Below are 26,059 nucleotides of genomic sequence, written 5' to 3'. Positions count from 1 at the left end.
CGGCATCGTGCCCTGGCAAGAGTCCCGTCCCACAGGTGTGCCCCACCACCCGGGCCTGGGGTCCCCAGTGGGCTCCAGGTTACCATGCCCCGAAACCACATCATCTCACATCATTTTCCAGAGTGTGGGGCCTCGGCCTTTATCAGATCCCCGAAAAGGCCTGTGATGCATTGGACCATCAGCATGAAAAACAAAGGGTGCTAAAGGTGAAGTGATCTTGAAGGCCATCTGCTCAGTCTAACAGGTGGGAAACCGAGGCTCGGGGAACAAAGACTCAGGCAGGTTGGAAGTCACGTGTCCTGCGACGGGAGGGCTCCCAGACCGGCTCAGCATCGGGACAGCCCCCCTGATGCCACAGCGATGCTGGGAGTTTGGTGTGTGTCGGATTGTGTCCTGACCCTGGGAGTGGAGCCTGTGTGGATGAGGTGGCGCTGGAGTCGGGCCCGAGGACTGGTGTCCTGATGAAGAAGGGAAACCTGGACACAGACGGGCACGCAGAGAAAAGAGGGCCACCAGCAGACAGACACAGGGAAGCTGGAGGCTGAGACTGCAGCAATGTGGGCTTTTGAACTGTGGTGTTGGAGGAGACTCTTGAGAGTCCCTTGGACTTCAAGGAGATCCAACCAGTCCATGTCAAACGAAGTCAGTCCTGAATATTCATTGCTGCGAGTCACCCAGAGGTAGCCAGAAGCTGGGAAAGGCAGCATGGACTGTCCCCTGGGGCCTGAGAGGGAGCATACTCCTGCCTACACCCGGGTGGTGGGCTTCTGGCGCCCAGGCAGTGAGAGCGGGCATGCTGTCATTTTAGGCCCCAGGTTCGTGGCTCTATGTTGCAGCAGCCCCGGGAAGCTGACACGCCAGCCCTTCTGGGATGCAGCGCCCACGGGGCCGTGGGCACAGGCAGGGGGTCTGAGATGCTCAGTTTTCTCCTCTGCTGGTTGATCCCTGCTGTCTCAGGCCTACGAAACATGTTGCCCACAACCAGAAAGACCCATGCTCTCCACAGGCCTGGCTGAAACCATTTATTATCTCTTTAGACTAAAAATATCAAACGTCTTAGAAAATAAATTTAAAAAAAAATTAGATTCATGGAACAACAGTGTATTTTGTAAGACTTTGATAAAGATCTGTGATTTGTTTATACTTGGAAAGTGTTTGCTCACCCATCAGTGACCCGTCCCTGGCAGAGGAAGGCTTCTGGAAGAGAGATTGGGAACATGAAGCTTTTCATGAGCTAGAAACACACAGACACGAAAAAGGGTTACAGGGTTATTCTGCGTTCAGCAGAAAGGCAATAAAGAGATGTCAGCTCAGCCTCGACAGTAGTAAATTCAAGACAAAGAAGTGATATAAGTGTCGCATAAGTTTTGATTCTAGGGGTAGAAAAATGAACGTGAAAAGTAATAGAAATATGCTGCTTGTCCTTTTAAAAGTGTCTATGGCTGGATGAATCACAAGCTGGAATCAAAATTGCTAGGAGAAATATCAACAGCCTCAGATAGGCAGATGTTACCATTCTAATGGAAGGAAGTGAAGAGGAACTAAAGAGCCTTTTGATGAGGGTGAAAGAGGAGAGTGAAAAAGCTGGCTTAAAACTCAGCATTCAGAAAAGTAAGATTGTGGCAGCCTGTCCCGTCAGTTCATGGCAAATAGAAGGGGGAAAGTGGGAGCAGTGACAGACTTCATTTCCTCGAGCTCCAAAATCACTGTGGACAGGGACTGCAGCCATGAAATTCAAAGACCCCTGCTCCTTGGAAGGACAGCTGTGACAAACCTGGACAGTGTATTAAAAGCAGAAGTATCACTTTGCTGACAGAGGTCTGCATCGTCAAAGCTGTGATTTTTCCAGTAGTCATGAACTGGATGTGGGAGTTGGACCATAAAGAAGGCTAAATGCTGAAGAACTGATGCTTTTGAACTGTGGTATTGGAGAAGACTCTTGAAAGTCCCTTGGACTGCAAGGAGATCCAACCAGTCCATGCGAAAGGAAGTCAGTCCTGAGTATTCATTGGGAGAACTGATGATGAAGCTGCAGCTCCAATATTTGGCCTCCTGATGCAAAGAGCCAACTCTTTGGAAAAGACCCTGATACTAGGAAAGATTAAGGGCAAGAGGTAAAGGAGGTGATTGAGAATGAGATGGTTGGATGACATCACCGACTCAATGGATACGAGTTGAGCAAACGCCAGGAGGTAGTGTAGGCCGGGGAAGCCTGGTATGCTGCCATGCCTGGGATCACAAAGAATCAGACACAACTGAGCGACTGAACAACAAGAAGACACATACATAAAGTGTGTGTGTGTGTGTGTGTGTGTGTGTGTGTGTGTGTGTGCGCGCGCGCGCGCGCGCTGTACAGCATGAGTCATCTTAGGTGATCTCAGTTCTCTGACCAGGGGTCAAACCTGTGCCACCTGCAGCAGAAGCGCAGAGTGTTAAGCATTGGACCACTGGAAGACTCCTTGTAAGCAGGGCCCCAGCCTCTGGGATCTGATGCCTGATGATCTGAGGTGGCGCTGATGTAATAATAAAAGAAAATAAAGTACACAGTGCATATAATGTGCTTGAAGCGTCCTGAAACCATTCCCCTGACCTGGTCTGTGGACAGACCGTCTTCCACAAAACCAGCCCCTAGTACCAAAAAGGTTGGCGACCTCTGCTTTGAAGTCTTTTCTTGAGATGGATTTGAGGTCTCAGTGGTTGAACAAAGCAGAACAGCTTCCTGGGCGCACAGCGCCTGGAGCTGTCTCGAGGGCTGTGCGGGTGAGGCTGTCCTTGTTGACTTTGGACTGCCGCTGACCTTCACTCTTGCCCTTCCGAGGCCACTGTCCGCAGTCCCCGGGCAGGGTCAGGAGAGGGACTCACCTCCTGCCCTCCTGGCCTGGTGTCTCTGCCCTGCTGAGCTATGGGAGGCTCTCAGGAACCAGCTGGTTCATGTCCTGGATCCCGAGCAGGATGTCTCAAACCGTTCAGGCTGCTGTAACCAACGTGCCATAAACCAGGGCCTTATAAACAAGGGACATCTGTTTCTCCCAGCTCTGGAGGCAGCAAATCTGAGATCCGGATGCCACCAGCGGGGCCAGTTCTGGGGGAGGCCCTCAGCTGGGTCGCGGGTGGTGCCTGCTCGCTGCCAACTCATAAGGCGGGAAGAGGGAGGGCTCTGGGGCCCCTTTAATCAGGCCACTGACTCTACTCTTGAGGCTCCACCCTCATCACCTCCCGACGGCCTCACCTCCAGAGGTTAAAGTGTTTGCCTGGAATGCAGGAGACCAGGGTTCAATCCCTGGGTCGGAAAGATACCCTGGAGAAGGAAATGGCAACCCACTCCAGTATTGCTGCCTGGGAAGTCCCATGGACAGAGGAGCCTGGCGGGCTACAGTCCGCAGAGGCCCAAAAAGTCGGACACGACTGAGCACGCGCACACACACATGTCAGGGGAGGTCATGCTTCATCCAAGATCCCCTGACCACCTTCTCGGGGTGCTTCTCTTGACGTGCCTTTTGGGGATACAGAGCGCGCGTGAAAGCACCATGGCAGTCTTCCATGTCGCGACTCCGTGCGGATGACAGTGTTGAATTTATCTAAAATCAACAGGGTTTTACTGACTCACTTCCAGGTTGTTGTCTTCATATATTTCTGCCATCTTTATAACAGGTATATTTCATATATTTCTGCCATGTCTGAAAATAATAGCTAATCATTTTCCATCATTGTTTTCAGTCTGTTTAACCTTCATTGTGCTTAGGGAAGCTCCCTTTTTCCATCTGTTTCTCCATTTTGTCCGATTGTTTTTTCATCTTTACTCCGTCCACTTAGCTGCAAACCTTTCCACAATGAATGAGTATGCCTTGGTTGACTTCATTTGTAGTCAAAACTGAAAACGCCTGTTTGCTTGAGTGGAGGGCCACGTTATGAATGACCCCTGTTGCATGTTCCTAGATTTGTTTTGAGACTTGCCCGGCCCATAGCTGTGTGCTCTTGCCACAGACTCTGGGCCCTAGTTCTCCTCCGAGGACTGGAGAAAACTCTCAGAGTCACTATTACCATAGTCAGGACACACCTGCTTGGTTCCCCTCCCCTCCCCCAGTCTGTCTGCTTCTAGGATCAGTGTGTTTATCACATGCCTGTAACTTTCCTTGCCAATATAAAGGTGAATTATAGGTGTCACGTCTTCTCAAATCATGCTGTGCCATCAGATGTGTTTAGATATCCATGATACTGACAAAATCAAGCTGTGTACCTGAGATGCCAGAATTTTTATTACTGTTTTTTGATTGGAGTATGTTTCCTTATCAATGCTGTGTTCATTTCTACTGTTTTATTAGTACTTTTGAAAAGGTCAGGAGCCCTTTATGAGGAGACTATTGTCCATTTTGTTAGCATCTGTCAAACGTTTTAGTGAGAAAAGTAACTTTTAAAATTTATTTTTTGGTCTTGTTTCAGGTGGTACCATGAGAAATTTGAAGATTATCCAAAATTCAGAAAAATCATGATTCCGTTTTTGGTTTAAGTTTGTCGTCAGTGGAATTATCTTTGACTTGAAGCTTTTCGATGATGTTTCTCTCGGGACCATGTAAATGAACTGACGTCTCTGTAATTTTTCTGGTACTTCATCTGTTTTAAGATTTGCTCTAGGGTTTTTTTTCCCTAGCAGATGTGTAAGCTGCCTAATAACAGTCTAATCAAGCTGAAATCACAGACTGAAGTATGACGCTGCCCACCAACCAGGTCAGGAATCTGAACTCCTCTGATTTGGGGTCTGCTTCCATGGAGTGGGGCTTGGTGGCACAAATGGGAAAGAATCCGCCTGCAGGGCAGGAGACCTGGGTTCCGTCCCTGGGTTGGGAACATCCCCTGGCAAGGGCATGGCGGCTACGGCCGTTAAGTCACTTCAGTCGTGTCCAACTCTGTGCGACCCCAGAGACGGCAGCCCACTAGGCTCCCCCGTCCCTGGGATTCTCCAGGCAGGAACACTGGAGTGGGTTGCCATTTCCTTCTCCAATGCATGAAAGTGAAAGTGAAGTCACTCAGTCGTGTCCGACCCTCAGCAACCCCATGGACTGCAGCTTTCCAGGCTCCTCTGCCCATGGGATTTTCCAGGCAAGAGTACTGGAGTGGGGTGCCATTGCCTTCTCCCAAGGGCATGGCAACCCACTCCAATATTCTTGCCTGGAGAAGCTTATGGACAGAGGAGCCTGGAGGGCTACGGTCCATGGGGTTGCAGAAAGTCGGACGTGACTGAGCAACTGATACTTTCACTTTTCACTTTCACTTTCCATGAACTGAAACATTTCTGTACCCCTTACACAACCTACAGCATGAGTTTAAGGTCAAAGGTGACATCCCCCTCCCCTGACCGGAGACATGTTCTATCTTCATGTCCCTCATCCCGCCAGGTCAGTTGTGGGTACTCACGGTGTACCCACAGCCTCTCACAATTGGGTGCTGGGCGGGCAGAGAAGTTGGGCCTGGAGAGGCCCAGTGGAGGCTGGTACCAAAGGCCTCCGGCACCTGCTCCGGCCTGGTCCACCAGGTGACCTCTCTGGGAGGCAGGGGGCCAGGCTCCAGCCTGGTCCACCAGGTGACCTCGCTGGGAGGCAGGGGGCCAGGGGCATTCTTCAGGAGCAGGCCACTGTATCCCCCCCAGGAGGACTTCTGGTGGCCCTCGGCTGGGGGCATGAAGGTACCTGGGCCAGCCCTCCCGTCGCGTCCCTCAGCAGGCGCTAATGGCCTGGGATGGCTTTCCTTCCTCCTTTGAGGGAGAATTAGAATTTTTTCAGGAACTTTTTTTTTTTTAAGTACTTCTCAAGATTGCACACCTGCAACTTGAAGCAGAATTTCTTATTCTCAATGCTCCTAACTCTACAGAGATCAGTGGCAGTAATAACGTTGACTAGGTGTTGCCAGATATGTCACAGGAGCCTCCCCTTTGGAAGGCTGCTGAGTCTCTGCTGTGAAAATGTAATGAACATGGCGAAGACCCCCTCCTCTCCTCTGTTGCTTCTGCATTTGCAGAGCTGGGAACTGGAACAGGGGTGAGTGGAGAGAGTTCCTCTTCGCTTACGATTGCTGACCGTGCTGAGTGATGGGACTCCAAGACGCACGACATGGTGTCTTAAGCATTCTTCAGCTGCTGCCTCCTGGCAGGAAGCACGCCCTCTGGCCCCTACTCTCCGGGTCCCTGGGCACCCCATCGGGTCAGCACCCCTCTCCCCTTCTCCTGGCTCACCTTCCCCACTAGGGGCTCCCTCCCCATGAGTGTTCATGTAGAAACTGTATTCTTGGTGTTAGCAGTTTGTTACAGTCTCTTGGGGTTTTCGAAAAGCTTTTCCTGATGTGGTTGTCCTTCATTTTAACTAAAACTGGAATGCTTTTGCAGGGAACTTTTATGATCAGATAAAATCTGTGCTTCATTCTAACTAAAACTGGAATACTCTTGCAGGGAAACTTTATGATCAAATAAACTTTGAACCTTTTTCTGACTGAATAACCACTTGACACTATGAAATCGTAAATATTTAGAGTGTCGTCTGGAAAACTCAGAAATCTGAGCAAGCCTTCACTGATTTGGGCCCTGGGTCCTGGAAGGAATACCTGGCCAACAAGAGGCTTGTCTGAAAGGCAGAGAGGCCTGCTGGGGATTCTGCATCTGTTGGCGTTTTTTTGAGTGATCCAGAATTTGGAGTTCAGTGGGGATTTCACGCACAGTCCCTGCTTCACTGGCATGCACTGTTTGACACAGGAAGAGATCTCGGTCTGTCTCGTCTGCCTGTCTTCCAATTACTAGACACTGTAACGTAGCAAATTATGACATTATTGTGTTCATTATAAAAATAAAGGAGATTAATAAAATTACCGTTGAAGGCTCAGTCATTTGTTACTCTTCTGTGTGGATAATTCTTCACACTAGAAGTTCAGACAGTAACGTAAGTTTCAGCCCTGCAATCTCCTTCCCACTCATATTAGCATTTCGTGTGTGTGTGTGTGTGTGTGTTAGTTGCTTGGTTGTGTCCGACTCTGTGACACTATGGACTGTAGCCTGCCAGGCTCCTCTGTCCATGGGATTCTCCAGGCAAGAATACTGGAGTGGGTTGCCATTTCCCTTTCCAGGGGATCTTCCCGACCCAGGAATCAAACTCCAGTCTCCTGAATTGCAGGCAGATTCTTGACAGTCTGAGCCACCAGTTAAGCCCTTATATTTCATAGTGTCCAGTATTTTCTGTCTCGTGGTAGAGCTGTGTAACATTATTTATATAAATTTTATGCATTTCTGCTAGGGTTATTTTTAGATATTTTATTCTCTCTTGTGAATGAGACTATGTCCCCAAATACGTTTTAGAACCAGGATGAATGAAAGCTATTCACAGTGATAAAGAATCCACCTGCTAGTGCAGGAGACACGGGAGACTCAGCTTCAGTCCCTGGGTCGGGAGGATCCCCTGGAGACAGGAATGGCTGCCCACTGCAGTAGTCGCGTCTAGAGAATCTCATGGACTGAGGAGCCCGGCGAGCTATCATGGGGTCACAAAGAGCTGAACATGACTGAGCACACACGCCCACCTATAGTCTGTGGGGTCACAGAGCTGAACATGACGAGCACACACACGCCTGATGCTCTGTGTCTGTCACACCCAGCCACGCTTTTGTTTAGTTGCTAAGTCACGTTGGACTCTTGGTGACCCCATTAGACGGCAGCACTGCCAACTTCCCTGTCCTTCACTGTCTCCTGGCGTTTGCTCCATCTCATCCAACCATGCTGCTAAGATTATTTTATGAATTCCCGCTTCTTGTTCTTGTTATTCTCAGGTTCTCCAGCTTTACAACATACCATTCCCAGATACCTTAACTAGCTCTTGTTTTGCAATATTTGAAGCTGTTGGTACTATCATTGTCCGCTGCTTATATTAGCAAGAAATTCAAGAGGAGGATTAAATAATAGAGGTGATTGCTATGATGTTTGCATAATCTCAACAGGAATGCCTAACTCAGAATTATTATTTTGATCACTTTTATTTCCTTGTGTGGTTATTGTTCTGTTTTCTGCTTTAGCCATTGGGATCATGTCTTTGCTGTTTTCGTTCATTTTCTGTTTACTAAGATTTTCAAATTCACTCCACACAGATGAAAAAGGAAGACAAGGATTTCCCAGCCGGTGTAGAGGAGATGACAGGCTAAGACTAGGTTCACTCGGACATTCTGATCTTGTAGCTATTCACTGGTCGCTCTCAATGCTTATCTTTTTCGTTTGTCTGTTTTACTCCAGCTTTTCATGCATTTATTTATTGTTGGTCGTGTTGGGCCTCTAGTTGCAGCGGGCGGTCTTTCCCTAGCTGCAGTGTTCAGGCTTCTCATTGCTGCGGCCTCTCTTGTTCGGGAGCACAGGCTCTAGGCCCTCCAGCCTCAGGAGCCGTGATGCACGCATGTGGAATCTTCCTGGGCCAGGATCGAACCAGTGTCCCCCGCATTGCAAGGCGGATTCTTAACCACTGGACTATCTAAATGTTTTTGGAAAACTAGTCTTTTTGCAGTGGTGCTTTTTACTTTTCAACCATTTGGGGGGATTTTATTTAAACGTTTTTTTGTTCCTTTCCCACGTGTGGGCGTACTGGAGATTGTTATCTGTGCTATTTCTGCTTTGAGGAATCTGAGTTTTCCTTGTAGCCTCAAACCTTTTTTTATAAAATACAACATCATTTTAAACATTGGTGCCATTTTCTCTGTGGTTAATTCAGATACAGTATTTATACTGTTACCGTTCTCTGCAACCTTTTCTTCCAGATCACATTTTCGTTTTACTTCAAACAGTTCTTGCTCCGTGTTTTGAGGCTGTTGTTTCTCATAGTTTTCACTCTGTAATCTGTACCTGTTATCAGTATAAAATAATCTACCTGCTGAATGCTTTTTGCCTTAACTCTGCTGCTGCTGCTGCTGCTGCTAAGTCAATTCAGTCATCTCCGACTCTGTGCGACCCCATAGACGGCAGCCCACCAAGCTCCCCCGTCCCTGGGATTCTCCAGGCAAGCACGCTGGAGTGGGTTGCCATTTCCTTCTCCAATGTATGAAAGTTAAAAGTGAAAGTGAAGTTGCCTTCTCCGTGCCTTAACTCTACTTTGATAAAAAGATGGCCACAAAGCTCTTTTTGTTGATAAGTTCATCTGGCATTTCTTTGCCTGTCTCCTCATTCCAAGTTTTAAAAATCTTTTGTTTCAATTATCTTTACCAACCTAACAAATGGACTTTGCCACTTCAAGCTCAAATTCTTTTACTAACTGAAATGTTCTTTTACACTGAAATGTTCTGTCTTTTATCATATTTTATGCTTTTATTACTTGTTTGCAGCTTCTTTTGTTTACTTTTATAGTGATCTGGAAAGGAGAGTTCCTTTTTTTTTTTAAGCATCCTTAGGAATGGTTTGGGACTTCCCTGGTGACTCAGCAGGTAGAGAATCCACCTGCATTGCAGGAGACACAGGAGATTCAGGTTCGATCCCTGGGTCAAGAAGATCCCCTGGAGGAGGAAACGGCAAGCCACTCTGGTTGCCTAGGAAGTTCCATGGACAGAGGAGCCTGGAGGGGTACAATCCAAAGGGTCACAGAGAGCTGGGCACAACTGAGCACTAAGCGTCCAAGGAATGGTTTTATATTCTTAGGAGTACACTTAGAAGTTCCCAGCTAGGTATGATAAGCTGAACGTATGCTGTTACTTCCCTCTGCCGCATTTTGACCCCCACTACAGTCCCTGTGAAGGAGTTTATGGGTTGGGGTTGGCCCGTCAGGAGAATGAGGTTGAGTCATTGCGGCATATCCACAGCACGTGTGGGGGTGGAGACGGAATCGAGTAGAGGTGCTGTGTGTGCGTGCTGTCGCTTCAGTCGTGTCCGACTCCCTGAGACCCCGTGGACTGTAGCCCGCCAGGCTCCTCTGTCCATGGGGATTCTCCAGGCAAGAATACTGGAGCGGGTTGCCATGCCCTCCTCCAGGGGATCTTTCTGACCCGGGGATCGGACCCATGTCTCTCACGTCTCCTGCATTGGCAGGCGGGTTCTTTACCACTTGCGCCACCTGGGGCTGTGATGGTGGTCGTCCCTAAACGCCAGAGCTGATGGGAGGGTGGAGGGCTAACTGCACAGAACAGGTAACAGTGCCTGCTCCCCCCACTCCGCGTAAAGAGGACGCAAAGCCCAGAAATCAGCTCTGTGCCCATCCCCAGGGGAGAAGCATGGTGGGAGCAGGGCTGGGAGGCCTCTCCAGGGAAAGCCGGAGCAAATAGATGCTTGCATCCTAGGAAAAAGGGCCTCCACACTTGGGTCTTCAGGAACCATCCCATGTAGCGTGGTGGTGTCACCGTCGGCCTTGGGCTGCATGGGAACCTTCATGGGGTGGTATTGCCCCTGAGTGACAGCTCCTGCTCTGCTTTTCTGGTGCTTTTTTAAAGGTGTGAACTGATGACCAAGAATCACCAGATACTTAGAAAAGTCCCTGTCACTGAAAAGGAAACAGCTCTGGGGAAAACCTCATTGCAGGAACAAAAGGAGATTTTTTAATTGTGACATGTGGGCAACTCAGCATACACAGATGAGTGAACATGTGTGGGACGGTTGTCATGCACTGAAATGTGACTGAGTCACTGAAATGTGACTCAGCGACGTGAAGGGGTGGGTGGCTGATGGAGGCTTACAAACCACAGCCGATGGACATTTTATATCCAGATATGTCAAGACCTCTCAAATCTCAATAATAAATATTTTAAATATTTTTTAATGGGCAGAAGATTTGAATGGCCACTTTACCAAAGAATATATACAAATGGCAAAACGCACATGCAAAGATGCTTACCATCTTTCGTCACTAGGAAAACACCAGTCAAGCCGCAATGAGATGCCACTACCCACCTCTTGGAATATCTGAAATTAAAAAGGATGACCAACCAAGGCTTGGCAAGGATGTGGAGGCCCAGGAACCCTCACAAACTGCTAGTGGGAATGGGGGACAATCTAACCACCTTCGGAAGCACTGTTACAGTCTGTTAAAAAATTAAACATATGCTTCCTGCATGACTCAAAACAGTTCACTCCTAGGCATTTACTCAAGAAATAAAAGCATATATCTATACAAAAACTTACGTGAGTGTTCACAGCAGTTTTATTTATAATAGCAAAAACTAGAAACAGTACAATTGTCCACCAACAGATGAGTGGTTTAGACATATTGTTGTGTGGCCATACAATGGAATACTACCCTGTACTAAAAAGGAATGAAGTATGAATATCCGCAACAACATGAATATATCTCAGAATCATCTTGCTGGCTGAAAGAAGCCAGTTAATGAGTGCCAACTTCATTGTGTGCAGATAAACATTTGCCTGGGAATGCAGGCAGGGGATGGGGTCTTACAGAAGGGCGTAAGGAAATCTTTGGGTTTGATGGTCATTATTTTGGTTGTGTGAGTCCACAGCTGGATGCATCAAATTATACCGTATATGCAGTTCATTGTATGTCCCTTACAGCTCAAGCTTAAAAAATACATTATTACACTCACAAGACAATAATATGTGAAAATGAAATTATCAGAGAACAATGAATCTAGTAACTCAGGAAATGAGAATTTGATAGAAGAGGTAGAAGGTTAAATCAAGGTTGTCCTAGAAAATATAACTGAAGACCAAGAACAGGGCAACACAGTACCAGGTAGGAGGCCCCACATTTGACTGTACATTTGAAACTAGGGGAACTCAGACTAGACAGGAAGCCAGCGTTAGCTTTCTGGTGAAGGGAGGAAGCAAGGGGAAAACAACCACCAGAGAGTGATACAGAGTTTCAAGCTGAGAGGGAAACACAAGGCAATGTATCTGTGGAGAACAGTGGGCAATGAAAGCATAAAAACGGGTTGGATACCCAGAAGTCCTTGACTGTGTGAAAGCAAGATCTCTGATTTTCAAAGACAAGAGAGACTGGAACTCAGTCAGGAATCGAGAAGACTTCAGTGTTCCGGAATGGGTACTTTTTCTTGTTTGTTTTAAACATCTAAAGCAAATACATCACATCTATTTTTCAAGTGTTAATACTCATGCTGGGTGGCTATATTTTACTTTGTGGTTTTGTGTGTTCTTTTATATTTTCATTAAGCAAGAAAAGAATACAGAAATGGACAGTGGAGTCTGGATGGTGAGGAAAGTGAAGTCAAGATGCTGTGAAGAGGAAAGGAGAAGGCGGGCAGTAATCGCAGCGTGTCGAGTCGGAGCCCCCATGCAAAAGGAGACGTCCAGGACCACGGAGAGCTCCCCGCAGGCAGCCATTCTGTTCTTAGGACAGAGGGTCTCCCACTTTCTTTTGTTGGGGGATTAGAGGCAGCACAGGTTGCTGAGAGCGCTTTTGAGATTTGATGACAGTTCTTGCACACTGAAGGAAGGAGTTTAATGGGTGGCAGACACTATTGCTGTATCCCAAGGGAGAAAAACCAGGATGAGGTGACTCCGTACATCTCTGGAGTAACCTGTGGTCCACTGTGGCCAAGCACTAAATTAGACAAGGGGATTAAAAGGCACAGGCTTCCCAGGTGGCTCAGTGGTAAAGAATCTGCCAGCCAATGCAGGAAACGTAAGACGAGCAATTTGATCCCAGGTGGGGAAGACGTCCTAGAATAGAAAGTGCCCACCCACCCCACTGTTCTTGCCTGGGAAATCCCATGGACAGAGGAGCCTGGTGGGCTACAGTCCATGGGGCTGTAAAGAGTCGGGCATGACTCAGCAACTGAATACACACATAAAAGGCACAGTACAGGTTTTAAAGTGGTTTTATTTGTTTGTTATTTTGGGGTGCGCCGGGTCTTTGATGCTCTGCATGGGCTTTCTCTAGTTGCAGCAAGTGGGGGCTGCTCTTCATTGTGGAGGCTTCTCTTGCTTCCGAGCATGGGCTCTGTGCACTAGGTCTCAGGAGTTGCTGCACTTGGGCTCAGTGGTTGTGGCTCTCAGTCTGTAGAGCAGGGGCTCAATAGTTGGGGCATGTGGGCTTGGTGGTTCTGCAGATGTGGAATCTTCCCGGAGCAGAGATCGAACCCGTGTCTCCTGTACTGGCAGGTGGATTGTTCTCCACTGTGCCCCCAGGGAAGCCCCACAATGCAGTTTTGCCCCCAGCAGATCTGGGGTCTCGTGTGAACCCCAGACCTCAGGTCTGGTGCAGAAGGAAAATAGAAGGCAATGTTTGCATTATCAGAAATGGAGAACAGAGGGCCCTCAATCTGCTCAGAGAATATAGACTTTTTTTTTTTTTTTTTTTTTTTTTACAATTCAGGGAGAAAGTCTGGGCCGACCCCATACCCATAGAGGCCAGAGGAGTGAAGGGCAAGGAAGCTTCTGGCACCAAATTTAGTCCAAAGTTGGTGGAAACAAGGTGAGAAAGGGGGAGTGGGGAAGGGCTAGGATAACACAGGAGAGGAGCATGTGAAGAGGACACCATGCACCTGCCAAGGGACGGAAGGTCCTGTCGTTCAGGGCCCACTGGCGGTGTCTGAGTGGGAGAGGGACCACGTCGGACCCGGGGGCTGCCATGGTTTCTTGATCGTGATGAGCTGGATGCAGAGGAGATGGCAGGAACTGGAGATGGCTGGGGAGTCAGGAGGAGAGGAGAGGAGGATCTGCCCCAGACAGATGTGGGGGTGGGGATGAGTATGATGAACATCGAGGAGTGGAAGATGAAAGCCGGGTGGTTTTGAATTTTCTTTAATTTTTTTCTTTGGCCATGGCTCACGGCTTGAGAAATCTTAGTGCCCTGACCAGGGGTGGAACCCAGGTCCCTGCACACTAAGTCCTAACCCCTGGCTGGCGAGGGAATTCCCATGAAAGGCTGCATTTTTAAAGGAAACCACAAATACACCCCCACACGTGTGATAGGCTCTAATTAAAATCTGACTGTGCCAAGTGTCTGGGAGGACTTGAAGCAACTCGGAGTCACACGCACGTGGCCTGTGGGAATGGAAATTCAAGACCACTTTAGGGGAAAAGCGATTCCCTTCCTTTCTTTTTACTGTTTCTCTCTCTCTCCTCACCCTACCCCTTTTTTCATTTCTTCCTTTTGTTCTTATGTTCTTTTTCTATTTCCCTTCCATTTTTTTTTTCCTATTCTTTTTGGATTGTCAAATATTTAATGTTAACTAAAGACCAAACATCTTACTTTTTTTTAAAGATTTTTTTTAGTTTTGGCTGTGCTGAGTCTTTGTTCCTACATGTGGGCTTTCTCTAGTTAAGGTATGCAGGCCTCCCACTGCGGTCGCTTCTCTTGTAGCGAAGCGCCAACTCTAGAGTTCCGGCTCAGTGGTTGTGGCTCATGGGCTTAGTTGTTCCTTGGCATGTGGGATCTTCCCAGAGCAGGGATCAAACCCATGTCCCCTGCACTGCAGGGTGAATTCTTAACCACTGGACCACCAGAGAAGCCCAGTCTTATGTTTTAATCACTATTTGGTCAGGAACAGCAGGCACTGTTGGCCCACCACATACCATCTATCTAAATATTAAAAAAAAAAAAAACTTGTAATATACCGTTAGTCTCAATTCTGAGTTTGAAAGTTAAGCTGAATTTCTACTGAATTTTAGGAAATGTTGACTATAAACAGTAATTGAATTTCTTAAAATTTTTCCTTGTTCTTTGTGAAGACCATTCACAGTGCAAATTTAATGAACACACACTTGCACATTTTAGGAGTTATATTCCTAATACTTACCTTCCTAAAAGACTTAAAATGAGTGAAGGCTTTCCTTCATTGTCAAAGCTCAGAAGTCTTTATCCCATGGCATGCTGAATTAAAAACGTGATACTGAAGGACTTGGAAATCCTTTATCACGCACTACAACCATAATACCATAGGAGACTCCAGTCCAAGTTGGCAGGCAAAACATACTTTAGATTTAAGGTCCTGTATTTAAAAAGAAAATAAATTTTCAACTTGGATAAATAAAAATAATTCCATTTTCAAAGGCTTGGCAGCACCACAGAGGATAGAATGCACACACAAGCACCATTATCCACAGTGTCCTTCTGTTCTTTCTAGAGATTTGAAGGTAGTCAAGTAGTAAATAAGAATGAACATTTTTCTCGGTGAGATTCAGAAGTCGTAACTTATTTATCTCCCTCCATTAAATACTGCTACATTTTCTTCTAATCATTTAAAACTGGGACTGCTCAATGTGGCGCTTCCCCAAGTACAATGCAAACTGGTTTGACCAGAGAGAAGCAAACATTTACTAAGAACATAATCTTTATTAACAACATTTAAGGTCTTGTATTTAAAAAGAAAACAGCATTTAACCCTCTTTTTTTTTCTTTATTAAAAAAGCTAGTCCAAAATGATCTTATCCTGTTAAGACACATCTCTTCCAAACCACAGGGAAAGATAGAGGAAAAAAATTTTCTATTTTATTTTTTACCATGTTCCTTAGAATTCCTCACAAAATCACTCTCAGATGCACCAGAAAAGCATTTGCAGGTTGTGTTATGGGGATGATGGTGTATGAGGCTGTCAGACACATATCCAACAACACCAGGAGGCTGATTGTTAACATGCTGAAATTATTCAGACGTCAAATGGGTGATTGCTCGTTATTTACACAGAAGGCCGATTCACCAGCCACCTCATTCAAGGTCCAGAGGGTTAACTCTTCTTCCCTACTTTCTGCAGGCCAATCTTCCTCTGATAAAATCTTATGCCTTCCTAGGATAGAAATCTCTGGCATTTTCCCAAGTGTTTTCTGCAAGCACGCTGCTGCTGCTAAGTCGCTTCAGTTGTGTCCGACTCTGTGCAGCCCCATAGATGGCAGCCCACCAGGCTCCCCCATCCCTGGGATTCTCAAGGCAAGAACACTGGAGTGGGTTTCCATTTCCTTCTCCAGTGCATGCTAGAAGCCCTCATAAACAGACGTCAACCTCAAGTGTTCAACCCACCCCAGGCTGAGCAGTGCCCTGGGAGCTGGGTGCCAAGGGTTAGATGTGTGCACAGCATGACCTTCGCGGCTTACATTATAGCCACTCCACCTCCCAACAGCGTTGCCACAGGGGCTTGTCCATCAAGACCCACCTGAAGACCTGGTAGGGAACCTGGGATGGAGTCAGGGCTCAAAACACACTTGTTAGATGAACAAAACAACTCCCACATTGCTTCTCACTCAACGAGAAAGCCAAGGTAGAAAAGCTCCATGCTTAAGAGAAAGCCTGGATGGGATGACATGGACCAAAGGACCTGAAACTTGTGTCCTGTAGGGGGTTTGTGGCTTCCACATGGACAAACTGGACCCTATGCCTTTCGCTGCCTCTGGCTGGAGGTCACTCAAGTTTATTGCCAAACACAGCTGGCCTGAGTATTTTCGGACCCATAACAGTCTTGGAACCTTGCACCCTCGGAAGCAAGTGAGGGCGTGCACACGGCGACCTATGGGGGTGTCCCCTGGGGTCCCTCTTTGACAGAAGCAACTTTCAGAAGCTGCAACGCCTCCCTGGGCCAGCTCGGGGCTCGCACATCTGCCTCTTTGATCTGTTACTTGACCTTATTCTCAAAGCGCTGGCTCAGCCCCAACTAGTGCCACTAACAATGAGATTAGGGGTGTCTCTGGGCTATGATGCCAAGATTGCTAAAGAAGTCTAGAGCTCCAGTGTGATTCAGGAGTCCCTGGGTCCTTGAGCCTTCTGCAACGCCCCTGGGGAGACTCCATTGTTTTTGTTTTTCCCAACTGAACATGAGTTCCCCACCCCCACTGGGACCAGCTCTAAGTTGAGGGTCAGTGTGGGACCCCGGTGCTGTCCACCCAGCCCAGCAGGAGGCTGGCCCTGGGACTGCAGTCTCCCCTGTGGCAGCCTGTCTCTCTCTCTGAAGAGGGCAGCCCTCCCTCCTGGTTTGGGACCCTGGGCGACCCAGGTGAGCAGACCTCAGGCTCCTGTCAGCTGCCTGCTCGCCCACACCTGGGTGCCCTCTGCCAAAATCACTCTGCTGCAGCTGCTGCGGGGCCGGGACAGGGGCCCAGGCCTGTTCCCACTGCACTCTCCTGCTCATCCACCCCTGCCCCTGGGGGCAGGTCTGCAGGTTTCTTCCTTCCTCCCCTCCGCAAGCCCAGGGCTGGAAGGGACCAGGCTTCCCGAGCTGCCCTTGCTTGCTTTCATTCTGCCCTCCAGCCTTGTGGCTAAGTCCTGCTGTTGCGCAGGGTACAGCCCACAACTCAGGACTGGTTTCTCTTGAAGGGGCTGAAGTCAGATGGTATTCCAGAAACTGTCATCTTTCACGACTGCCAGCTGCCTTCTTTGTTTTAACCCCAAGAGACTGTCCCTTAGCCCCAACAGAAGGTCCTATTCCTTTACTGATTCAGAGTCCTTCCAGCACCCACCCGCCCAGGGTGCAATGCCAGGCTTCTCCTGGCTTGACCTGGCAACAGTTGGCACTCTCCCTGGCAGGGACTTCTCTCTCTACCTTTCACCTGCTTTGCATCCAAACCACCTATGTTCCAGTTTCCTCTGTCCCATGACTGCACAGCCTTAGTTGTCAGCTATCTGCTCAGTTCTTTTTGAGGAAAAACCATCCAGTGACTATCTTGGCTAAATCTGAAATCTAGCGACAGAGGGCTTACTATACTGTGCCCACCTCAAAGGATGCTTCTCCAGGGCTGGGTTTCCTCTCTTCTCAGACTCCTCCTGTGCCTTTCCTCTCTGCTAGATTCAGGGGAGAATATCTTCCCCAGGGTCCAAGGCACGGCAGTTTGAATCACTCTGCCCGCTAATTCCATCCCTAGAAACATGTCTTATGGGTGGGACCCTTTGGGCATGACACTTCAGAGAGAAGAGAAATGCCAAAGGCGATGGATACCCAACAGGTCAACCCGGTAGGGAAGCCCTCTCCAGTCAGCCTCCACACCTTCCCTGGTAAGCCCATGGTCAGGGACAGTGCCTACGGATCAAGCCCACTTCCCGTACATACTTACAACTCATACTCTGTGATTTGCAGTTACTGTGGGGAGTCGGAAAAAAGACTTTCAGCTCAAAAAAAAAAAAAAAAACAAAACAACTCCTTTGAGTCAAGCTTCCACAAAATCTAGAGTCAAATCCATAGTTTTTGTGTCAGTACCATAATTACCATAACTTTGTAATACAGTTGAAACTCAAGAAGTGTGGTGCCTCTAACCTTGCTCTTAAGATTTCTTTGGCTGTTTGGGGTGCCATGCAAATTTTAAGATCATTTGCCCAATTTCTGTGAAAACGCCATTGGAGTTTTTACAGGGATTGCATTTATTTGTAGATTGCGTTTGGTAGTATGGACATTATAATACTGATTTTTCCAATCTATGAGCATAAAACATATTTCCATTGTGTCTTCCTCAATTTCTTTCACTAATGTCTTGTAATTTTCAATATACAAGTCTTTCATTTCCTTGGTTAAGCTTATTCCTAGGTTTTCTATTCTTTTTGATACAGTTGTTAAATGGGATTAATTTCTCTTTCTGATAGCCTGTTATTAGTGTACAGAAACACAACAGACTTTCGTGTGTTGATTTTCTATCCTGCAGTGTTACTGAATTTGTTTATTAATTCTAATAGTTTTTTGATGGAGTCTTAGGGTTGTGCTATATTTAACATTATGTCATCTGCAAATAATGACAGTTCTACTTCTTCCTTTCCAAACTTGATTCCTTGTATTTCTTTTCCTTGCCTAACTGGTCTGTCTAGGACTTCCAATAGTAGGTGGAACAAAAGTGGTGAGAGTGAGCATTCTTATCTTGTACCTGATCTTAGAGGAGAAGGTTTTTCACCACTGAGTATGTTAGCTGTGGGCTTGTCGTCTATGGCTGTTTTATGTTGAGGTATATTCCCTCTATACTTGCTTTGTTGAGAGCCTTTATCACAAATGGATGTTTAATTTCATCAAATGCTTTCTCTGCATCTACTGAGCTGATCTTTTATCCTTCATTTTGTTTAATGTGGTATATCACATTTCCAGACTTGAGGATATTGAATCATCTTTGCACCCCTGGAATAAACCTCACTTGTTCATGATGGAGAATCCTTTTAATGCATTGGTGAATTTGGTTTGCTAATATTTTTTGATAATTTTTTCTGTCTATATTCATCAGTGATATTGGCCTGTAATTTTCTTTTTTTTTTTTTTTTTTTGTGGCACCCTTGCCTGGTTTTGGTATCAGAGTGATGTTGGCCCCATAAATGAGTTTGAAAGAGTACCTCCATCTTCTATTTTTTGAAAGAGTTTAAGAAGGATTGGTATTAATTCTTTCTTGAATATTTGGTAGAATTCATCAGTGAAGCTGTCTAGTCCTCGATTTTGTTTCTTGGGAAGCTTTTGGCTACTGATTCAATTTCTTTACTAGTAATTAGGGCACATAAGACTGTAACACTCACCTTGTGAGATGCTCCCCCGATGGCTTTGAAGAAGCCAGTTGCCGTGGTGGAATCTGCCCTATGGAAAGGCCCACATGACGGGAGCTGAAAATGGCCTCTAGCTGACTCATAGCAGGAAGCGGAAGCCCACAGCCCTACAACCACAGGAACTGGAAGCTGCCACCCAGCACACCAGTCTGGAAGAAGAGCCTTGAAAGTAGAGTCTCTGATGGGACTCCAGCCCAGTGGACAGCTTGATTGCAGCTGATGAGGCCTTGCCCAGAGGACCCTGCTAAGCTGTGCCCAGAGTCCCAACCTTCAGAAACTAGATCGTAAATGTGTGTTGTTTTGTACCTTAAAGTTTGTGGTATCATTGTTATGTAGCAATAGATAACTGATAGCAATTATACAGAGTAGGATGGTTTGCTTTTTTTGATGTTGTTTTTTTGAAAACTGCAGTTGACTGGGGACAAAGAACTTGTCAAAACAGCTAAGACAAATATATATGTGTCAAGACATCTTCTTAACCTCAGAAAGAACCAGCAAATTTTATAAGACTACCTTTTGTCTGTTCTAACTCCAGCGCTAACACCAAGTTGGACACAATGTCCTTGCTGCTTTAAGTCATTTCAAAACATAACTTGTCAGAAGAAAGTACATGGAAACGGCAAATCAGTAAAATAGTTTTTTTCTGAACTTCTAGGACCTTGCCCACAGAGTGATGGAATGTAATTATTAATAATACTATCAATCAACTAAGAGCCAGTTTAAAAACTGTTGAAAGCAGGCTGTTTTCCCAGGTTTTTAAAGATGAGATTCTCTACTTTTCCCTGAAGAAAATGGGACTGGGAAGTCATATTTATATTGCCACCGACTAATGGAATTCAAAGGGAATATTTCAGAATGTTCACCTTCATTTATAAAAGCTTCATCTCGTTGGCCCGGACAGTAGAAGATCTGCCTGCAATGCAGGAGGCCCAGGTTTGATCCCTGGATCTGGAAGATACCCTAGAGAAGGGAATGGCAATCCACTCCAGTATTCTCGCCTGGAGAATTTCTTGGACAGGGGAGCCTGGTAGGCTACAGTCCATGGAGTCTCAAAGAGTCAGACATGACTGTGTGACTGACATCCTATCCTCATCTTTGTCAAATGCAACACAAATGAAATATTAGGCAGCAACTTCTTCAATTCCTAGATCTCCTAAGGCAGTCAGTTTTTACCTTAAATGAAGATATGTCTAATGAAACAGTGTAAAAGTCCCTCAGCATTTAGCGGCCTGTCTAGACATCTGTTGGCAAGTGGACAGGTGTCTGTCTATAGGGAAGGGCATGAAAGGTTGAACACTATTCACCTGCATTCAGGAAGGATGATGGAGCTCTCTATCCCACCAGAAATGAAACAGGATGAATTCAACAGGCCTGGAGCATGGAGAGCTGATGGGATGTAGAGGTTATGAGGGGGTCCTAGCATTAGGCTGAGGATTACGGGTTTGCATCACCCATGTGGTAAGTCCCGTGGTGACCACTGCTTCTGCTCCAGATGGGAAAGGGGAGGTGGGAACTCCTGAAGATTCTCTATATGCAGTCCTCCTGGTCAAAGAGACCCGCCCTTTGCCAGAGTATCTCCCTCACTTTGCATTTCCTCTGGGAAGATGCTGGAAACCCGGCTGCTTTATAGATCCCATTGGAAGAATAGATTTTTTAAAAATATCTATGAATTAGCTGGTTGAGGAAGAATGAATGAGATGGTCAAAACTCTGTCTTTTGGAGGGAATATTTGCAAAAGTTTTATGTAATACCCAGAAATGAAAGTGAAAGTGTATGTTAGTTGCTCAATTGTGTCTGACTCTTTTCGACCCCATGGACTAGAGCCCGTCAGGCTCCCCTGACCATGGGATTCTCCAAACAAGAATACTGGAGTAGGTAGCCATTCCCTTCTCCAGGGGATCTTCCTGACCCAGGGATCGAACCTGAAGGGTCCTTGGGCTAAAGACAAAGTCCATGGATGTTAAGGACATCTCACTTGCCATCGTGTTTCACAGAGTAATGCTCATCAGAGCTCGGCTGGGATGAGGCTGAGGAGGAAGGAAGCTCACAGACAAGCTCCCCAAGCTTGGATGCATTTGGGAAGAGTCTCACCCAGATTCCTAGAAATATTGACTCAGACATTGCAGAGAACTGATGGTTCATTATTTGCCAAAGCTTCAGGAGGAAAAAAACAAGCTGTGAAGAGAGAGGGTCATCTAGGAACCATGGTGCCCACATACTGACCATTGCTAGGACCTGTTGAGGATCCTGGACAGCCAGCCGCTGGGCACTGTCACGCGGCCCCACTGAGAGAGTTCCTTCTTCAGGGTGACATGCCTCAGAGCAGACAGCTCGAATCATCAATGTCAAACTAGAGATAGAAGGAACTCAAGAGTCATGGTCAAGCTGGAGGCTGAAACTCCTGGCGGTTGCATTCCTGTTTTAGCTGTTTGCTGTCCCTGCTGTTGCCTATATGTTAATCCCATCTTCCCATCAAGGTGAGGAGTGAGCCACTGCCCTTCACTCTTTGCATCTCTCACTGCGGCTGACAGGTTGTCCTTAGATGATGTCAAGGACTCAATAAATATTGGCTTATAGAGAACCTGCTGGAGCAAGCACAGAAACTAAATTAAATTCTTCAGTTTGACAGAATTAAAAACAAGCCAGAGACTTCCCTGGTGGTCCAGTGGCTAAGACTCTGAACTCCTAATGCAGGCGGCCTGGGTTCAATCCCTCGTCAAGGAACCACATGCCGCAGCTAAGGCCCGGCACAGCAAGATAAATATATATATATTTAAAAAAACAGTCAATTCTCTCAATGAGATGAGTGCTTTTCTCTAAAAAAAAAAAAAAAGTCTGACTTGCCTGACCTAAAAATATGCATGTGAGAAGCAGTATTGTAGGAAGTTCACAAATTAGTTAGTGTCTAGCTCTTTGGAGAGTTTTCAAGTCTGGATTGGTTGCTTCCCACAATTGCAAAGCAGCAAGATTTGGTCTCAAAGGCTCCACGTGTCTGAGAAAACTCCATTCCCAACGGGGATCCCCTGGAGGCCCTCGATTATTCCCTATTGATCTAACACTGATAGTGCTGTCTGCTGCTAAGTCGCTTCAGTCGTGTCCGACTCTGTGCGACCCCATAGACGGCAGCCCACCAGGCTCCCCCTTCCCTGGGATTCTCCAGGCAAGAACACTGGAGTGGGCTGCCATTTCCTTCTCCATGGTGCTGTCTATCTTGATCTAACTGATAGTGCTATCTGTCTTGAAAGCACATAAAACAGAAAATGTTACTTGACATGAGTATCATTCCCCATCACTTTTGAAAGATGTGTTAAGGGAATATGTGGCCCAATCAGTCTAAAAAAAATATTTCTCCCATAATGGCAAGCTAAATATTTCTGCTTTGAATAAGAAATAGCTCCCTTAGGCCCATAGGGAAAAAGTGAGGGACAAGCATATGAAAAAATGCTTGATAACATATGTCATTAGGGAATTGCAAATTAAAACAACAATGACATGTCACTGCACATCTATTCAAATGCCTGGAATCCAAAACACTAATAGTGCTAAACGCTGGAGAGGATGTCGCACCAAAAAGCTCTCATTCATTGCTTATGGGAACGCAAAACGACACAGCTGTTGTGGAGGACAGCTTGGTGGTTGCTTACAAAACTGAACGTACTCTTACCAAACCAGCCAACATTTTTACTCCTAGATGGTTGCTAACCTACATACCAGCCAGCAATCACACGCCTAGAGTTCTGCTAACCTAGCTGAAATCAACTGAAAATTTTTGCCCAGTTCTTCTGCCTTGGCTATTCTGCTGTTGATTCCCTCCACATTTTCAATTTACACAGCAAAGGAAATCATAAACGGGATGAAAAGACAACCCTCAGGATGGGAAGAAATATTTGCAAGCAAAACAAGTGAGAAGTGATTAATAGCCAAAATAAAGAAACAGCTTGTGCAGTTCAAAATCAAAAAACAAACAACCCCCCCCCAAAATGGGCAGAAGACCTAAATAAACATTTCTCCAAAGAAGACATACAGATGGCCAACAAACGCATGAAAAACTGCTCAGTATCACTAATTATTACAGAAATGCAAATCAAAAGTATGATGAGGTATTATCTAACACTAGGCACAATGGCCATCATCAAAAAACCTACAAACAATAAATGTTGAAAAGGATGTGAAGAAAAGAGAATCCTACTGCACTATTGGTAAGAATGTAAATTGATTTCACCACTATTGAGAACAGTATGAAGGTTCCTTTAAAAACTGAAAATAGAACTACCATAGACCCAGCGATCTTATTCCTGGGCATATACTCAGGGAAACCCATAACTGCAAAAGATGCATGCACTCCAGTGTGCGTTGCAGCACTATTTATAATAGCCAGGACATCGAAGCAACTTGAAGGCCCATCAGCAGAGGAGTGGATAAAGACAGCGCAGTATGTCTGTACAGTGGAATTCTCAGACAAAATCTCAGGAGTGAGATTTTGCCATTTGCACAGACATGAATGGACCAGTGACTGTCATAAGGCTGAAGTGAGTCAGAAGGAGGAAGACAAACATTGGATAATATCATTTATCTGTGGGATCTAGAAGAATGATTTAGATGAACTTATTTGCAAAGCGGAAATAGAGACACAGGCGTAGAGAACAAATGTATGGTTACCAAGGTCGGGAGGATGAATTAAGAGATTGAAATTGACATATATATACTGCTGCTGCTGCTGCTACTGCTGCTAAGTCACTTCAGTCGTGTCCGACTCTGTGTGGCCCCATAGACGGCAGCCCACCAGGCTCCGCCATCCCTGAGATTCTCCAGGCAAGAACACTGGAATGGGTTGCTATTTCCTTCTCCAGTGCATGAAAGGGAAAAGTAAAAGTGAAGTCGCTCAGTCATGACCTCATGGACTGCAGCCCACAAGTCTCCTCCATCCATGGGATTTTCCAGGCAAGAGTACTGGAGTGGGGTGCCATTGCCTTCTCCAGATATATATATACTGGTGTGTACAAAATAGATAGCTAATGAAAACTTACTGTATAGTGTTGGGGTCCTTTAATGGACCAGAACCTGGAGTCGACGATAAGAAAGTGAAAGAAAGAAAAAAAGAGGCTAATATTCCCTGAGTTACACAGAAAACCAATAAAGCCTTGGACAGAGCTTGTACTGCTCACGTAGGCACAGGGCGCCCTCTCAAGAAGTCTTCAGAGGTCTTGGAAGCCTGGGCAGGAAAATGAGCTCGGCAGGCCTCTGCGCTCCATGGAATCAGCCAGAAAGAGAGAGAGAGAAAGAAGGGCACGAGGACCCAAGTCTCTGGTGGAACAAGGGTGCTTTATTGAATTCTGTGTGAGTACTATATACCATATTACAAGGTAGCTTCTTCAGATAAAGATCAAAAGACCAGACTTTACAAGTTACCAAGGAAACAAGGAGCGTTAGAGCCCATAAGGCCAAAAGGCAATCCACAGCGAAAGAGGGTCGTAAGTAATCCCTTTCACCATATGGAAAAGCTAATGATCAACCCTGGGATTTCTTTGGAAAGAATGATGCTAAAGCTGAAGCTCTAGTACTTTGGCCACCTCATGCGAAGAGTTGACTCATTGGAAAAGACTCTGATGCTGGGAGGGATTGGGGGCAGGAGGAGAAGGGGATGACCGAGGATGAGATGGCTGGATGGCATCACGGACTCGATGGACATGAGTCTGAGTGAACTCTGGGAGATGGTGATGGACAGGGAGGCCTGGCGTGCTGCGATTCATGGGGTTGCAAAGAGTTGGACACGACTGAGCCACTGAATTGAACTGAACTGAATGAAGGAAATCCTATGCAAGAATCCCATCTCTTTGTTCTCAGTCCTGGGAGTGGCTTACCACTCTGCTGGCTCCTATCAGGAACTGATAAGGAACAGAGGGCTCAAGAGAGATAGGAAACAGCATACAGGAATCCTACTGTTAAACATTCCCTGACAATTCCCCCTATTTTATTATAGTTGTAAAAAAGGTCTTGACCATTTGACTTTGTTTAGTTTTAATAATTTTTGCAGAAAGGCAACAGTAAACAACAAATATAATTGCCAAGACAATAGCCAGAGTTACAGTTTCAGACCCAACGCTGTGGTCCTTTTGGGTCTAGCCCAGATAATTGATCAGCTAGTTGTTCAGCTAAAATTTCCAGATTGGCGGATGAGGGCAGACTTTTGGAGAAGGTTTCAGAGATTTCTTTTTGCAATAATTGTACATTCAGAGAGGCATTATCATGTATATTTTGTAAATGAAATTTGATTTGCTCCCAGTTATAGGTACTAGGATTGAATTGAACAAGAGTAACACAAGGTTAAAGCATCTGCCTGTGATGCGGGAGACCTGGGTTCAATCCCTGGGTTGGGAAGATCCCCTGGAGAAGGAAATGGCAGCCCACTCCAGTATTCTTGCCTGGAAAATCCCATGGACAGAGGAGCCTGGTGGGCTACAGTCCATGGGGTCACAAAGAGTCGGACACGACTGAGCAAATTCACTTTCACTTTCAACTCAAAATTGAGTAGAATTTCAATCACATCTTAGTATCACTTGTTTTTGTACACCTATTAATTGATCTCCAACCCATTTGATGGCTGTTTTTAGTTCCTGTATTTCATTTTGAATGTCCTCATCTATCCGAGCCTG

General features: G+C 46.2%; 1 protein-coding gene across 2 annotated transcripts in view; it reads left to right on the top strand.

Moving 5' to 3' along the window:
- Window positions 1-6,820, top strand: part of SRD5A1 (steroid 5 alpha-reductase 1) — a 36,361-nt gene extending 29,541 nt beyond the window's left edge. Inside the window, exons 5-6 of one of the 2 annotated variants that reach the window (XR_008201183.1) lie at window positions 4,441-4,725; window positions 6,440-6,820. Coding sequence is in view for 1 of the 2 variants with exons in the window: in XM_052659185.1 (XP_052515145.1) it covers window positions 4,441-4,507 (67 nt within the window). In the remaining variant the exon portion in view is untranslated. Of the gene's footprint in view, window positions 1-4,440 lie in introns of both variants that reach the window. The other variant, XM_052659185.1, reaches the window with a different exon arrangement.
- Window positions 6,821-26,059: the final 19,239 nt, after the last annotated feature.

This window comes from Budorcas taxicolor, chromosome 20, assembly GCF_023091745.1.
Source record: "Budorcas taxicolor isolate Tak-1 chromosome 20, Takin1.1, whole genome shotgun sequence".
Classification (NCBI taxonomy): Eukaryota; Metazoa; Chordata; class Mammalia; order Artiodactyla; family Bovidae; genus Budorcas; species Budorcas taxicolor.
The sequence above is the reverse complement of the archived record's forward strand: the minus strand, read 5'-3'. Positions and strand labels throughout refer to the sequence as shown.